Source organism: Oryx dammah, unplaced genomic scaffold (genome assembly GCF_014754425.2).
Source record: "Oryx dammah isolate SB20612 unplaced genomic scaffold, SCBI_Odam_1.1 HiC_scaffold_27, whole genome shotgun sequence".
In the NCBI taxonomy this organism is placed as follows: Eukaryota; Metazoa; Chordata; class Mammalia; order Artiodactyla; family Bovidae; genus Oryx; species Oryx dammah.
This window is the reverse complement of record NW_024070211.1, coordinates 22,795,186-22,813,032: the sequence shown is the minus strand read 5'-3', so window position 1 is coordinate 22,813,032 and position 17,847 is coordinate 22,795,186. Positions and strand designations below refer to the sequence as shown.

Genomic DNA, 17,847 nt, shown 5'->3' with positions numbered 1-17,847 from the left:
GTGGAGAAGCAGTGATGATTTGAAAGAAGGAGAAAAGAAAATGAATGATTTTAAAGTCAAAGGTTCATGGCTTTAATATGGTAGAGCCCCTAGGAACCTTTTATTTACTGGAATGTTATGGGTTGTATTGCTTAAAAATATTCAATTAAATTTCACTTTCAAATATGATGCAAACTTGTATTTAGACGTTTTGGGGAGAACTGGAGGAGGGTGCTGAAGAAGTGACTTCTTTCTTCAAGAAATTCAAAATCACTATTTTAACTCGATCTGTATTAGGACCCAAAGAGGGTTCTGCTCATTTATTTTTCAATTTAGTACATTTCTCTGGCCAAACACATAGACCCTCACACCTAGAGAAACACTCAAATATACCCAAACATATTCCTACCCTTACCCCACCCGAGTCCTTTGGCACATATAGTTAGATGTCTCGTTAAGAATGAAAGACAGCAATCAACTACTCAACATTAAAGCTCATATTAGTAGGAAGCTTACCTGCCCATAAAATGCCACACGATAGTAGCGACCAAAGAGTCGCTTCTCTGAATTCACCACCTCTGCAACTTTCAGGTATGACCGATGAATATCGTAGTAAAGCTCGGATAATTTCTGAAAACAGAAACAAAGGGTTTCATGAAGATGATGCCAACATAAAAAACAGAAAACCGTAAGTAATTCTCTGGTGTAATGAAGGATATTTGAACTAACTCCTGGGTTTAGAACACCTACTTTGAAGTCTCTCTGCTTCTCAAAGACTGCAATGATGGGTTTGTTGACATCAGCGATGAGCTCATATCTCTCAGACTTCCAAAGAAACTCCGCACACATGTACAGCTGCTCCACGAGGATATTCTGCAATTCCCCAAATGACAATGAGATTTTACACAATGAAGACTGTGTCCCATCCCTGAAACTTGCTTTCAAAACTATTGCACTGTCTTTTTCATAGTAGGATTTCTGCATCCCTCATCTTTGTGACTGGCAGTTACATCCATCCTGGGAAGTATAGTGGTGTCTTCTAGGATTCTTCTCTTTCCATAACCTTATTAGTCCCTCAAATTTGCTAATTTAAATCTATGAAAAGTATTCAGATCTGCTAGGATTTTTTTTTTTTCCATTCCCACAGTCACAGGCTTAGATCAAACTCCTGTTTCTTCACACCCAGACACCATGAAATAGTTTGCAAGCTAAACTGTTTTCCCTCTCCAGTTTGGTCCAACTGGTCCTGTGTGTAGCTCTCTAGTAATCTTCTTCAAAAGACATCAACCTGATCATGAGCTTGCCACTGCCCCAAACCTTTCCAGTGCCTACGAACTGCTGCCTAAACTCTCTAGCATGACACTGAAGGACCTCCAGAATCAGGTACCAACCTCCCTTTCCATGGCCTTCTCCTTCAGCACCTTGGCATGGACGTGGCACTTCGGCTGTACCAGATGGTACCACACCATTCTTAGGATGCTTTGTAATTTCCACGCTTTTGCCTGTGATGTTGCTGCTGCTCTTTTGAGAACCTTAGTTTCTCATCTGACACTTTTTAAGTCCTAGCAAATGTCAAGACCCAGTGCAAAAGCCTGCAGAGCTTTTATTTATGTTCCTTCATCTGCATTCTAATTATTGTCACGTAAAAAATTATTCCCTTTTTAACTGCAGCTGTACATGATGCCTAGATTTAGCTACTGGGTCTTAGAGTGGTTGTCCCCACCTTGAAGGATGTTTATCTTTCACAAGATTCTAAACTCTTCAAGAACTGGGATTATGCTTTATTATCTTTGTCTCCCCAAATAAATTTGCCTTATTTATCTTTGTCTCAATGTCTCACATATACTAACAGCTTAATAAATGTTCAACTGAACCAAATTATATACTTTCTAAAGCAAGTGGATAATACTGCTGGAATGTTTTCAGTGTCTTTTCAGAAAAGATTTTAAACAGTTTGAAATAGTTAATGCAAATGTGTAGTTACATTTACTATTTGCAATGTAAATTAAATTAATGTACAGCCTTATGTAAGATTTCTTTAACATGTCCCCCAAGATTTGTTTTCTGAATCCTTTTTTAAACCTATGTAATATTATGAATAAAAATTAGGTTTTGAAATATTTTATTTACTTGAGGAGGGGAGCTCTATTTTCTTCACTTGAATTGTTGCTAAGTAACTCCTGGTAGAAAGCTTCTTTTGAAAAATAACTAGTCTGCATACCAGGAGATTTTCTGCAGAAACTAGTGAGACTTTCTGTTCAAGTCTACTTGTTAATAAATTTTCCAATGCACTAAAAAAAGTGACCAGCTCAAAAAATGTTCAGCATCCTTTACCATATTTACCAAAAGACCAGAGCTTTTATATTTTGTAGAAGAACAATTGTATAAATTTGGGTCCATCTTAGAGAATTAAAAGTTAGTTTAAATTTTCATTGAACATTACACTTCATCAGTGGAATCTGATATCTATTAATCTAGCTTAATTCTAGCTTGCATTTTATTTTGCCTGAGTCATGTTATAGGGTAACTTTGATTTTGGAATGAGATCTTCTCCTTCCTACTTAGTTTAATGTTACAATTCAATGTGTCTTCTTACTTAATTACAACATATTCGATAATTTTCATCTAACCTCATTGTATGGTGTGTCTTGCATGCCCGAATCTTCTTTCATTGCCCCTTCTTCTTTAATATTTGGTGTAATGCTCAGAAAAGCTGGCCAGCCCATAGAGAACATGCCTTAAGAGGACAAAGGAAAATACAACATTATTATTTGAGCCAAATCCTGCTTGGATTAGATAGTGACTTTGTATTACATGATGTTACATGTGGTGGTTATAACACTCATACATCAATGAGATAGTTAGATTATGACTGTAGATAAATACTCTGCCAGGCAACCAGTTTTCCCTTTTTAATAATTTTTGTATTGTTCTCAGCTGACCTGCTTTCTCTAAGGAGCTATTATGGGATTATGGACAGAACACAGGCTTGTGGATTGATGTACTTCAATGTTCTGGGTTAATTAGCTTTTTGGAGTCTGTATCCCTTGTTTGTTAAAATCAGAGACATTAATATCTAATCTCAAGGATGCTGAAAGGATTCAAAGCATTAGCATTTGAGAAAACACCCGGTTATCATCACTGCCTTCTAAAGACAATACACAGTACTCACTAACTTTCACTCTTTCGCATTATTTAGAAAACTTCTCAAGATTTCTTAGCTTCATGGGCACAAAGACTAAGAAAGATGGAACTCTGCAGATGCATATGAAAATAGTTGATAATAAGTAATGTGTCCAGACAGGGGTCAGATCAGAACGTTAAAGGAATATGAGAGGTTAAGAGCACAGTCTGGAGTGACAGACCAGCCCTTGAACATGGCCCCATCTCACAAGCTAACCAGGGAGATCTGGGGCAGGTTGCCTAACTTCTCTATGTCCTATCACCTGTAAACAGGCAGGGATAACAGCATCTAACACATAGACTCCTCATTGGCAATTAATTGAGATACTTCCACAGCACAGAACTTACTGCAGTTGCCTATCTTGGAGCAAGTGCATTTTAAGTTATAATTAATACTTTTGTGTATATTTACATTTTTAATAATCAGGTCATTGGCTATGTGACTAAATTATCACCCCAAAACATGCTAGAAATGATAATGATAATAATTATTGCAATTGAATCTTTGTATTAAAAATTCTACTTTCCAACTTTTTCTTAGCATTTTTCTTTGGTAATTAAACATATTAAAATATATGAGGCTTGAATAGACCAGGAAAAGCCATGACAGTACTTCCTGGACAATGATGGTTGTTAGTACAACTGAAGAAGCTGTATTTTCTGGAGTCACCTAAATTCACCTCTATAGTTCTTCTTCAATATCCACAGAGAATCGATTCCAGGACCCCCAGCAGATATTAAACTCTACAAATGCTGGTGGTCCAATGGTTAAGACTCTGCACTCCCAATGCAAGGGGCCCTGGTTTCATTCTTGGTTGGGGAACTAGATCCCACATGCCACAACTAAAAGTCTGCATGCTGCAACTAAAGATCGCACATACCACAACTAAGACACAACACCACCAAATAAATGTTGGGCTTCCCAGATGGCTCAAAAGGTAAGGAATCTGCCTGCAATGCAAGAGACTTGGGTTTGATCCCTGTGTCGGGAAGATCCCCTGGAGAAGGGAATGACTACCCACTCCAGTATTCTTGCCTGGAGAATTCCATGGACAGAGAAGCGTAGTAAAGATTCGGACATGACTGAGGGACTAACACTTCCTTCTCACAAATGCTCAAGTCCTTTATTTTAAACGACATAGTAGGATGAGCCCTCTGTATGTGTGGATTCTCACTGATGGAGTGGTTGGTTGAATCTGCAAATCTGGAATTCCCGCATACAGAGGGCCAACTGTCTTATCATGTGTGCACTGCAGTGACGGGACAGTTTACTTCTCTGACTTAGAAACATCACAACATAGAAACACACTGAAGACTTCAAATACATGCCAATGAGCTTCAGGTGTATGGCAATGAATACAGATTGCTAATGCATCACAAATAATCACCTTCAATATTTAAAGTTTATAAAACACATACAGGTGACCCTTAAACAACACAGATTTGAACTGTACGGGTCCACTTAAATGCAGATGTTTTTCAGTAAGTACATACTGCAGCACGCCACTGTCTGTGGTTGGTCAAATCAATGGACGTGGATATGCAGGGCCAACCGTAAAGTTATCCCCAGGGGTTGGGTGTCCCAACCTTCTCATTGTCCAAAGGTCAATAGGTATATATATTTTTCTCAATGGATATATTATTCCAATATCATCATTGGTCTAAATGTATTTAGATCTTTTTTTGAATATTCAAGATTTAGACAACATTTTGGGCTACAAGTTCCCACAACTTCTCAAACTGACACCTAGTTTTATCAGGTTTCTCAAAATAGTTTTTATGGAACTGTATGGTATCTGATTATGAAAAAAACAGATGAGGAGGAAGGGCATGTTAAATAAAACAAGGATGGTTTTGATGACTTGTCTGTATAAATAGGAAGCATGAAACTGAGCAAGGAGACCCTTGAATTTTATCATGGACATGAGTTATGAGGCCAAGTCTGGTGTCTTTTTCAAGGCCCTCAAATGAATGAGCACACTGTCTCAGAATTCACTTTGGTCATTTGGTTCAAATATCTTATTTGCAAAATCCACTGAAACTCTTTGGGAGATATATACATATTTAAAAGAATAAGGGACCAGTTATGTTTCGAAAATAATATAACCAAAGTCCATTTCCCTTTTGTTTAGATATTTTAATCTAAACATTTAAATATTTGTTTCTCTTGTTCATACACTGAGTTTTCCATTTCATTTTGAAAGTTAAGACAGTGTTATGAGATAGATTGAAGTTCATAAACTGGGTTTGAGCAAAACTTTACAGGGATATATTGTTTTTTTCTTTTTTACAAAGGATAATTCTTTGGTTATTGTTACAAAATGTTTATCAGATGTTAAAGATGGAATATTTTTAATTAAAGGAAGATTATACTGTAAATTACTATATGTTATAAATTGTCAGAATCAATGTATACTTAAAGAAACTGCAGCATGTAAATTATAGCTATAGTCCTGATAGTGTATGTACATGCTCAGTTGCTCAGTCATGTCTGACTTTGTGGCCCCATGTGACTGTAGCCTGCTAGGTTCCTCTGTCCATTGAATTTTCCAGGCAAGAATACTGGAGTGGGTTTCCACTTCCTACTTCAGGGGATCTTTCCAACTCAAGATTTAAACCTGCGTCCCCTGTATTGGCAGGCGGATTCTTTACCACAGAGTCACCTGGGAAGCCCACGGTCCTGTATATATACTATATTTATATGTCACTTTTCTGCACTCCTTATTTTGAATAAACAGTTATATGACATTTCAACAGTAAAATGGATTTCTCTTGCAATTTTAAACAATTCATCCATTTCAGAATAGAATCCCAAAGACAGTCTAGCATGCAAATTGATAACAAAACAGGGCTATAATATTACATAAATGCACTTCTGTTTGCTGAGAACTCTTGAGGTCCCTAAACTTCATAAAGTTTGATGATGGAATTTCTGAATGGTAAGAACTTTGGGTTTCGACAGAGTAAGTTATGTAGGTCCGAGACAGTTTTTGCTTTTGGGAATACATTTAAAAAGTTTCATTGGAGTGAAACTGAATCAGGACTTGGTTTCCTCTGCACCGTGCCCTGGGTATAAAGGAGTCCAGTTAAATCACTCACTTCCTCCACTGGGAGTTGTTAGTAATGGGTTGCTATCACAAGGGTAGACATCCTCCGGGAGCAGGGATGGTACGCAAATCTTTTCCATTTTCCAGTAACCTATGGCAGTGCAAGACGAAGTTAGGACATTGTTACAAGTTTATGTTAATTCAAGCTTATGAAACTATGAATCGTTAACTAGTGAAGCCTTCTTATTTGGAACTAAGAAGTGGACCAGTTAGCCTGGTTGTGCATAAAATAAACATGATGATGGGATGGAGAGAAAGGTAAAACTTAAGAGTACAGTGTCATTAGAAATATCTGTGAAAATTAACACTGCTAAAACACTGAGATTAATCAAATTTAAAACTAATAAATACATTGTATGTATTAGTTTATTTATCAGGTTTTGACATGTTGATTTCTCCCCACACTTGGTTGTCTTACCCCTTCTTTTCAGGTATTCTGCGATGAGGGCAGCTATGTGGATGTAACACATGGCCGCCTGTAAGAGAAAAGCAAATAGTGTGAGAGGAAGATTTTACCATCTATTTCATACTAAAGACTTTACTAGCAATCTAATTCAGACTAATCCTCCAAGGAGGGTCTGTATTCCAAATTAGAATATGCAGAGAAATCCTTTTCATGGTAGAACCGAAAGTAAGAATCAATTAGATTTCCAAAAAGTACACCCTCAAGAATAAAAAGCGTATTTGGGTTTTTTTTTTTGGTTTGCTTTTCTTGATTTAGTTTACAGGTGGGTGAATGAGCTGACTTGAAGAACTTTTCTACAGAATTATCTTCCTGCAATAATATCTATGTTTCTCCTCTTTCTCTAAATAGCATCTGGATATAAATTGGAAGTGAAATAAGCTGTCTTCTTACTTTTTTTTTTTTTAACCTCCAGCCATGGTCCCCCTTAGAATTTCTGTCGTCTTTAAATGGTAGCCTCAAGAGGTGGCAGTTGATGAAACAGTGTGACCTAAGGGATCGCGTATGCTTTCTTCAACCAGATTATTTGAGTGACATTTTATCGCTCTTTAAAATCTCTTGCAAAGCCCTAGAACATTGTTGAACACACACTAGATGCTGAGCGGCTGAAGAATCCAAATAACTTCAGCATTTCCTTTCGAAGTTTTGTGGAGAACTTCTCCACATTCAGGGTGGTCCAAGGGAATTGGAGTTGCTCATCTTTGTCCTCACCAAACTGCTATCCAGTGAGGCCTCTGCTCAGATCTACACCCATCCCAGAGCCCTGCATTTAGAAGAATTACAGGTTTCTTGGGCAAGCTCATCTTTTCCCAAAGCAGGCAAAATTTTGGGAACAAAGCAGAACTTTCCCTATGAGTGTCTGGAACTGCCCCACATGGGTGCTGTGAGTTGTTGCCCGCAAATCCACAAGTGTTTAAACAGACATAGAAAGGTTAGCTACTGATTTCTAACTGTCACACAGTGGCCTCTCATCAACGTGGCCCTGAGAACTGTGAACCTTTCTATTGCTAGTTCGATGAGATGCACATGAGGACAGAGTACTCGAAACTGCCTTTACTCACCATGATGGTAAGTTTCCCCATTTCACTCTAATTTTAGGAAAGAAGTTCTAACACACACAACAGTAACTTATATAACTTTTAATTTCCAGATACCCTTACAATCATCCTCCCTAGCCTCAGGCTTTAGCATTTGGTCTCCACTGCACATTCTACAACTGCAGCTGGTCCCCCTAGACTCTGGCTTTTATTTGATATCATTTACATGGAGTCAGGTATCCTTGAATCTTACATGCAAATGTATTGCACATAACATATTGGGTTAGCCAAAAAGTTCATTTGGGGTCTTCCATCTACTCTTAGAGAGAAACCCGAATGAACGTTGTGGTCAATCCAATAAAATCAGGTCATATTGACATTAGTTGGGGAATATGGTAACTTTTTATATTCCTGATATAAATGACAATCCAATGGTCCTGATTAAGAGGACTATGCTGACAAAGAAGGACCGAGTCTTTGCTGATCACCTCAGATAAGTCTCCGTTTCTTGCATGAATTTTGGCCATGCTTTCTAGCCAGGTCCTCCGCAGCTCAGGGGTGCTGGCGTAGGAGTTTGCCAGGCTGTACTGGAGATCCACCAGCATCTCTGGATCCTTCTCATGCTCCTTCATCTGAGCCGTGGCCATCAAAACAGTCCTTATTCGTTTAGTCAGGTCTTTCACCTCTGCTGGGAAATTGCTGTTCTTTGGAAAATAGAGAGCCTGGGTCATTATCTGTTTAGATTTCACAAGTTAACTCACTTCAAGTTATGCTTTTAGCTATGGCCTGGCATCATGGTCTGGTGCATGCTATACAATGTTCACAAATATGTATATTCTCTGTGGATAAATTCTATGTATTGTGATTGTGGTTGTGCACATTTGAAGATGAGTCATAGTAGAGTCCACTTTGTCTTCTAGCTTATCTTCTTCTAGTGATAGCATCCTAACTGTCCTTTGACATTGTCTAGCATCCTCTCTCGCTCTGGTTCGTGTGATTTGTAAGTGTCTGCTTCCATACCTTGCAAGGAGATCAAACCAGTCAATCCTAAAGGAAATAAACCCTGAATATTCATTGGAAGGACTGATGTTGAAGCTAAAGCTCCAATACTTTGGCCACTTGATGAGAAGTGCTGACTCATTGGAAAAGACCCTGGTGCTGGGAAAGATTGAAGGCAAAAGCAGATGAGGATAGCAGAGGATGAGATGGTTAGATAGCATCACTGACTCAATGGACATGAATTTGAGCAAACTCTGGGAGATAGTGAAGGACAGAGGTGTGCTGCAGTCCATGGGGTTGCAAAGGGTCAGACACAACTTAGTGACTGAACAATAACACCACTTCCTTCCCAGGTACCAGGGCTGGACATGATACTGGCCTGGGTATTCTTTGATACCCCAGGTCACAGTGCTTGGTTTAAGGATTGGGCACATGATACAAGGTTGGATCAAAGAGACTCAGTCTAGGGACTTTAATTTCCCACTCACAGATTACTACCAGTGTCCTCAGAATTTCTGAGAGAGTAAGCTCATGGGGACAGCCTACCTGCAAATGAAGTAAACGAAGAAGAAAATTGAACTGAGAGACAAAGAGGCAAAAAAGTAGAGGTGATAGGGGAATGAGATCTGAAAACAGATTTTAATCCCTGGCTTCACTCATGCCTGTCACCAGGCTCTACCCCAGGACTTTTCAGTATAATGATTCAAGGAGATGTCCCCACAAAGTTCTAAAAGAAAAGTAAAATTAATTTGACCAAGAATAGGATTATGAGAGAATCATTATGCTTTATATATATACATATATATATATGCATATATATGTATTTGATATATGTGGTTAGTTTTATTGTTCCATATCATTCAGCCCCATACCTTGGTAATATCACTTAACAGATTACATGCTTAAAGTGGAAGCAAACTCAATGTCAGGACTCAAAGTGTCAATAAGCAAAATGCAGAATTTGTGGTTTTTTTTTGTGATTTTGACATCTCATAAAAAGAATCCAACAGCTTAGTTTATTCCCAATTCCTTAAAAAAAGTCCACAATGCATTTCTTACTTTCATTTGCTTGTCTCCATTAGCAAAATTATTGGTAATAGCAAGGGAATGCTGAAAACGAGAGCCTCCAATGCCAGCATCAGCTATTAACTGGCTTACAGCCTTGATGAGCTGAAAGAGAAAAGAAAAATGGAACCTCAAAAGTAAGCAACTCCGAAATAGTAGGTGTAAAGAAAACCATTGAGATGGGTGGATATATCATGAATTTATCCCTGTAGGCCCAACGAATGTGCTCAGAATTTGGTGGAATTTGGCATCCTAGAAATAGTCATGGTTTCCCAAGTTGTGTATTCTATTATCAATGGTCCGCAACCTTTTCGGCCCCAGGGACCAGTTTTGTGGAAGACAGGGGCGGGGGGATGGTTTTGGGATGATTCAAGCACACTATATCTATTGTGCACTTTATTTCTATTATTATTACATTGTGATACATAATGAAGTAACTATATAGCTCATCATAATGCAGAAACAGTGAGGGCCCTGAGTTTGTTTTCCTGAGCTCAGGTAGTAAGGGGAGCGATGTGGAGTGATTGTAAATACAGATGTAGCTTCACTTGCTTGCTTTCCCCTCAATTACTGCTGTGTGGCCCAGTTCCTAACAGGCCATCGACCAAACTGGGGTTGGGGACCTCTGTTCCATATGATTCTATTTATTCCCTGGCAGAAAAAAGGAAAATACAAGTGGAATTATGGACTTTGCTAATTTCTGTCCAGCTGCCCTCTTTCTGTGAATCAGAACTGAGTGTGATGAGCATCCTTAAAGAGGAATCTGATGAAGGAATGGGGATCTGGTTGCCCTGGAAACAGGAAGCTTGTATCAATGCTGAAACAGATGAGTTGTTTTAACAACATTAATGAAAACTGGCAGCACTTACTTGTAAGTGTGACCGTACAATTGACTTTTGCTTGTTAAATTCAAAATTCTTCCTCATAAAGAAGTATAGAAGTGCTGATGCTTCCATCTGAGTTGACCGTGACCTGTGGTTACAGCATTTGAGGACTTCATAGCAGAATGATCCGCACAGGTCAGCAGGCCCTTGGAAAAACGCTGAAGGAAACTATGGAGACAGAAGTGCTGGTGAAATGAGCAAATTCCTTCATTTTGCTCTGTTCATTCTCATATTTGAAAATTCCTTAGAACAAAATCCTTTTTTTAAAAAAACCTAGACCTTTTCTACCATTTGTAGGTAGAAGAGGATATAATTTTATTTACCAAAGTCTATTGGAGAAGGCAATGGCACCCCACTCCAGTACTCTTGCCTGGAAAATCCCATGGATAGAGGAGCCTGGTGGGCTGCAGTCCATGGGGTCGCAAAGAGTCGGACACGACTGAGCGACTTCACTTTCACTTTTCACTTTCGTGAATTGGAGAAGGAAATGGCAGCCCACTCCAGTGTTCTTGCCTGGAGAATCCCAGGGACGGGGGAGCCTGGTGGGCTGCCATCTATGGGGTCGCACAGCGTCGGACACGACTGAAGCGACTCAGCAGCAGCAGCATTGTAGTACTGGGGCTTTCATGGCGGCTCGGTGGTAAAGTATCCACCTGCCAACGCAGATGCAGGTTCGATCTCTGGGTCAGGAAGATCCCCTGGAGGAGGAAATGGCAACCCACTTCCTGGGAATTCTTGTCTGGGAAATCCCATGGCCAGGGAGCCTGGCAGGGTCCATGGGGTCACAAAAGAGTCAGACATGACTGAGTGACTAAATAACATGTTGTAAGTGTCCTTTGCATCAATATGGGATGATTACTCAAAGCAACAGAATGAGAGCTTTGAGATAGTTTCTTTTCACTCCACATCATAAAACCCCAGGTCCTCAAAGGGGACTCTTCTGAAGTGGAACAATCTAACATCACAGTTGATGGGGTACATTTTACCTAACTCTCTGCCACAAACACTGAGAACCCAAAGAATTGGAAGCCAAATGCCAATTTTATTCCCTTTTTATATCCAGCAGATAGGCCATCAAGGCTGTGAACTTATTCTGAGACCATGAATCAAACAATCAATTAACAGAGATTCGAGAATAGAAGTAGCCATCAAAGCATTCCAGCGTTTATCTCAAAATCTATGTAGGGTTAAAAAAAAAGGCAACAGCGATAGTTTTAAACGTCACACTTAGGAGGGATGAATGTTGATTTATTTCCAGTAAAACCAAATAAATCAACATAGAATCAAACAAACCTTCTTTCCACCCTACTGAGAGACATAAGGATTAATGCTTGTTTACTGTCAGTAATGGGTGTCCCTGGTGGCTCAGATGGTAAAGAATCTGCATGCAATGCAGAAGACCTGAGTTCAATCCCTGGGTCAGGAGGATCCCTCAGAGAAGGGCTTGGCAACCCACTACGCTATTCTTGCCTGAAGAATTTCATGGACAGAGGAGCCTGGCTGGCTACAGTCCATGGGGTCACAACGAGTCAGACACACTGAGTGAGTAACACTTTCGGTGTCAGTAATAAACAGTTCACTGAGCTCTCCAAGGAACCTGGAGTCTTACCTTGCACACAAACAGCCTCAAGGAGGCAAACACGTGCTTCAATGCGGTCGCTGATTGGTTGACTTGGAAAAAGAGCATGTAGGTGTCAAAGACCCTTTTCATCATTGAATTCTGACATTCAGATTGTTGGAGTTGTCTCTGGGAATTCAACACAGCACTTATTTAGGATGAGTGAAAGGATACCTGTATTCTTTCAAAAAATATTTTCTCTGAACTGGCTATGAGATGGTTAGATAGAATCACCAACTCAATGGACATGGACTTGGGCAAACTTCGGGAGATAGTGAGGTACAGGGAGGCTTGGTGTGCTGTAGTTCATGGGGTCGCAAAGAGTTGGACAAGACTGAGTGATTGAAGAGGAACTAAAAAGCCTCTTGATGAAAGTGAAAGAGGAGAGTGAAAAGGTTGGCTTAAAGCTCAACATTCAGAAAACTAAGATCATGGCATCTGGTCCCATCACTTTATGGGAAATAGATGGGGAAACAGTGGAAACAGTGTCAGACTTTATATTTTTGGGCTCCAAAATCACTGCAGATGGTGATTGCAGCCTTGAAATTAAAAGACACTTACTCCTTGGAAGGAAAGTTATGACCAACCTAGATAGCATATTCAAAAGCAGAGACATTACTTTGTCAACAAAGGTCAGTCTAGTCAAGGCTATGGTTTTACCAGTAGTCATGTATGGATGTGAGAGTTGGACTGTAAAGAAAGTTGAGTGCTGAAGAATTGATGCTTTTGAACTGTGGTGTTGGAGAAGACTCTTGAGAGTCCCTTGGACTGCAAGGAGATCCAACCAGTCCATTCTAAAGGAGATCAGTCCTGGGTGTTCATTGGAAGGACTGATGTTGAAGCTGAAACTCCAATACTTTGGCCACCTGATGCGAAGAGTTGACTCATTGGAGAAGACCCTGATGCTGGGAAAGATTGAAGGCAGGAGGAGAAGGGGACGACAGAGGATAAGATGGTTGGATGGTATCACCGACACAATGGACATGAGTTTGGGTGGATTCCGGGAGTTGGTGATGGACAGGGAGGCATGGCGTGCTGTAGTTCATGGGGTCACAAAGAGTCGGACACCACTGAGTGACTGAACCAAACTGAACTGATGAATTGTGAATCTCATCTTTAAGATGCTTTCCACTCACAGGTTGATTTATGGAAGGTTAATGGGTTTCATTAAATGTCTTAAAACATGGTCTTGACTTCACATGACTTTTCCATCTTTAGTTTTATCATATTACAGAAGATGCTGTGGTCACACTCACCTGGTGGACCTGAGTGAAGAGGGCCAGCAGGTCTAGAATAGTCAGGCAAACCTCTGTAGCGATGTTGGCCTCCGTGTCCACGTGGTGCACAATGTCTATTTCATTAGAGTTGCCTACAAAGTCCAAAGTAGAAAATGCATAAAGGTCTGAGACAAGTCTTTGTACCCTATTAAAAAAAACTTTCTTCTATTACAACATAGTCATATACAACATATATACAATATGTACAATGTAGATACAATATACAACCTATGTATAGACATACAATCTTCACTGGTGTTTTGATGAGTAATTTAGTAAATCAAAATGCTTTCATTTATTCAATTTCTTTATCGGCTGAAGCAAGAATACTAGACAGAGTTTTTAGTGGATGCTATAGACTGAACAGGTGTGTTTCCCCCAAAATTCATATTGTTGTTGCTGCTGAGTCATTAAGTCATGTCTGACTCTTGGCAACCCCATGGACTGTGGCACATCAGACTTCCCCACCCTTCACTATCTCCCAGAGTGTGCTCAAACTCATGTCTCTTGAGTCAGAACAGTATGAAAATGCAAATTCATAGATCAAAGCCCTAATCCACAATATGATGGTATGTGGAGGTAAAGTCTTTGAAAAGTAATTAGGTTATGAGAATGGAGCCCTCATGATTGGGATTAATGCCCTTTTAAAAAGAGATACCAGAGGGATCATCTCTATCTCCACCATGTGAAGACACAGCAAGAAGGTAGCCATTTGGAAGGCAGGTTTCTACCAGACATCAAATCTGCTGGCACCTTGATCTTGGATCTCCTACCCTCTAGAACTAGGAGAAGTAAATATTTTTTGTTTAAGCTACACAGTCTGAGGCATCTTGTTTTAGTAGCTTGAACCAATGAAGACAGTGTGTGTGCCCTTTTCATTGGTCAGGTATGGAATTTCTAAAGAATCAGAGTAGTCTGTTCTTTATTTCCCACTTCTTTTCCATTGGTTCAGCTGTCAGTATAGTCATATTTCCTCCATAATTAGTCTGGGTCAAGTTTATGCTCCAGGTTAATAGATCTAATGTAGAGTCTGAGTGGATGACCTGCACAAATGACCTCTTCAGAAAGGTACTAAATGTATTTACAGGTTAAGGCAAATACTGTCAAATAGCTAACTTTGGTCACGTGTCCATAATCAAGAACACTTATCTGATATGAAAACACTGGATCTCATTTTTTACCTCATTCACACCTAGAATATGTGCAACACTGGATTCAAGATGGCATGCCTGCTGCTTCTAGGACACAGGCAACTTTTTCCTCTTCCCAGAGTGGATAATAATCAGGTTGAGAGAGGCCACCATAACTCTCACAATGCCAGAGTCACTTGGTTCCCCAGTGAGGGATCCGACCCATGCCCCGAGCAGTGGGAGCACAGTCTTTACCACTGGACCAATAGGGAAGTCCCAGGACACTATGTTTTTAAACTACTCCCTGCTGATTCTCTCCTCTCAGGAACATTCCCAGGGCTACAGCAAGCCTGAAAACCAGTGGTCTCAGGGGCAGAGCAACATTCCCTACATTCTGAAACATAATGAATTTATTTCCTGCACATGTCTAGAGAAAAATGATAACCATCTTGTTGCTATTGTTTCTGGTTTACTTACTGGCCATGGTATTGTCTAACATCTGGAGGAGTTTGGGGTTAGAAAGTGCATTTTTGCCTCGAATTATTGGTAAAGTTTGTGATCTGTGCTGCTTCTGTCCTTCATGACTGGAAGTGGTGTGCATCCTGGAAATGAAATGAGAAAAATGGTTAAAGTCGTAGGGATATGAAAACCAAATGTTTGTTCAAATTCTCTTGATTGTGTCATATTAACATTTTTTTGTGAAAAATGAGATTTTTTATGAAAAACCATTAATTATGGGGTGACACACTGACAGAAACTTTAAAAGTACATTTGCAGAAATTTTATTTAAGCCGAAAAAGGGTTCAGAATGATAATAGATACTAAAAGATAATGGGTTTCCCAGGTGGTGGTGGTAATGCTGCTGCTCCTGCTGCTAAGTTGCTTTGGTCATGTCCAACTCTGTGCGACCCCATAGACGGCAGCCCGCCAGGCTCCCCCGTCCCTGGGATTCTCCAGGCAAGAATACTGGAGTGGGTTGTCATTTCCTTCTCCAGTGCGTGAAAGTGAAAAGTGAAAGTGAAGTCGCTTAGTTGTGTCCGACTCTCAGCAACCCTATGGACTGCAGCCCACCAGGCTCCCCTACACATGGGATTTTCCAGGCAAGAGTACTGGAGTGGGGTGCCAGTAGTAAAGAATTCATCTACCAAAATAATAGATACGACTTAAATTCTTCACAATCATATTCATTATTACTTAATGAAATCATGGGATTCCATAGATGTTACATTGGCTATTGGTTGCTCAGAAAGGCATAGTGATAAACATTTATAAAGTACAATACTACATAATTCAATTGGTATCAATTATTTTTAGGGGGTAAAATATAAAAAAGTAAAATTTGGTCTGAAACCACTCTTTGACTCTTACTTCTTAGTATTTGGAGGAAGAGATACTGAAGAGTCAAGCCTCAAAAAGCAGCAATGATTTTCTCTTTGTCTTACTTCTCAAGTGCTCTGAGTGGATCGGGGCCCAGGAAATCTGACTTTGGTTTTCAGTAGCCAAGAGAGTCTGGGTCATTTCTGCAGCTATAGGGAATAATGGGTTTGGGGCTGTATGGTTTAAACTTTGGGACTGAATTACCTCTAGTCTCCTTCTGTCTGTAACTCCTGGAGGAAAAGCCATGGTTTGGGGGAAGGGATTTGGGGAAAAAATCAGGAGGTGTTCAGGGAGGACCCTGAAATCTAACTTACCAGACACCCTCTAAACTGCAGTGACCTCAGCTGGGTTATGATTGTCATTAAAGTCATTGTTTATGGTCCTCTCTCCTACCACCAATTGCCAAAACATGCCCATTACATTTTTTATTTGTTTTCTCATAAGGGGGCCACTCAAGTGGTCCCCATGGATAAAGAGGCAAAATTTATTCAATGATTTATTAGCCATTTACTACTTCCATATTACTTTCTAAAATTCTTTCTAAAATACAGCCATTTTCATATTGTATATTATCATGATACCCCTGGGAAGAATAAATCAAGCTGGAGAAAACTTTAGCAAAGAACTTGGATTGACTAGACCCAGAGGAGCTTTAAGGTAGCATTTCAGGCTAATGTTTTCTGTAGGGTAGTTTATGAGGGGTGACCCTGGGTTTTTTATGCTAGTCAAATCAGTCTGATGATTAAAAAAAACTAACATGAGCTTATGGGGCCAGAAATGCTTCCTTATTGCCTTTGACCCTTAAAAAAATTACATTAAACTCTAAGAATATGGTTAAATTATCAAAATTACTGAAAGGAAAGGGGAGATACGACCTCACAGTTTATTTTGTCACCAAGAGATTAGCAAACATGAAAATAGTCATTGATTGGAATTATATCTTTCCAGGCTTAAAAAAATTAAGATACTCATTGACCCTATGCAAGAATCCACCGGCCAATACAGGAAACACCAGGGACCACGTTCAATCTCTGGATTGGGAAGATCCCCTGGAAAAGGAAATGGCAACCTATTCCAGTATTCTTGCCTGGGAAATCCCATGGACAGAGGAACCTGGCAGGCTACAGTCCCTGGGGTCACAGAGTCGGACGTTACTGAGTACACACAACAACAATACAAGGCATTGTACAGTAGGTCACATAAATAAGGCGCAATTCTAGCTTCTTAGGTCTTTACAAGTTAGTGGGGCAGATAGGGAAGTACTTACAAGGTTTCTTCTTAGAAACATACAGAGTTATTTGAAATCTGTGTCTGGTTTGAAATATACATACAAGTAAGTAAGTAAAGTCACTCAGTCGTGTCCGACTGTTTGCAACCCCACGGACGGTAGCTTACCAGGCGCCTCTGTCTATGGAATTTTCCAGGCGAGAGTACTGGAGTGGGTTGCCATTTCCTTCTCCAGGGGATCTTCCTGACCCAGGGATTGAATCCAGGTCTTTGGCATTGCAGGCAGATGCTTTACCGTCTGAGCCACCAGGGAATATTTCATATGTATAAAATATACATATACACACATATGTATGTGTGTGTGTGTACATAGTATGTGTATCCACACCCTATATATACATATATGCATGTGTGTGTGCTAAATTGCTTCAGTCATGCTCCACTCTGTGACCCTATGGACTGTAGCCCACCAGGCTCCACTGTCCATGGGATTCTCCAGGC

The 17,847-nt window shown here is 39.9% G+C and overlaps 1 protein-coding gene across 3 annotated transcripts in view; it reads right to left on the bottom strand.

The window, feature by feature from the left end:
- Positions 1-17,847, bottom strand: part of DOCK10 (dedicator of cytokinesis 10) — a 236,615-nt gene that overhangs the window by 19,518 nt on the left and 199,250 nt on the right. For all 3 annotated transcript variants that reach the window (XM_040228471.1, XM_040228472.1, XM_040228473.1), the window contains exons 40-50: positions 15,220-15,344; positions 13,592-13,704; positions 12,327-12,464; positions 10,703-10,885; positions 9,828-9,938; positions 8,258-8,473; positions 6,688-6,745; positions 6,262-6,360; positions 2,610-2,716; positions 730-852; positions 496-609 (exon numbers count right to left, since the gene is read on the bottom strand). In XM_040228471.1, the coding sequence (XP_040084405.1) occupies positions 496-609; positions 730-852; positions 2,610-2,716; positions 6,262-6,360; positions 6,688-6,745; positions 8,258-8,473; positions 9,828-9,938; positions 10,703-10,885; positions 12,327-12,464; positions 13,592-13,704; positions 15,220-15,344 (1,387 nt within the window). The remainder of the gene's footprint in view (positions 1-495; positions 610-729; positions 853-2,609; positions 2,717-6,261; positions 6,361-6,687; positions 6,746-8,257; positions 8,474-9,827; positions 9,939-10,702; positions 10,886-12,326; positions 12,465-13,591; positions 13,705-15,219; positions 15,345-17,847) is intronic.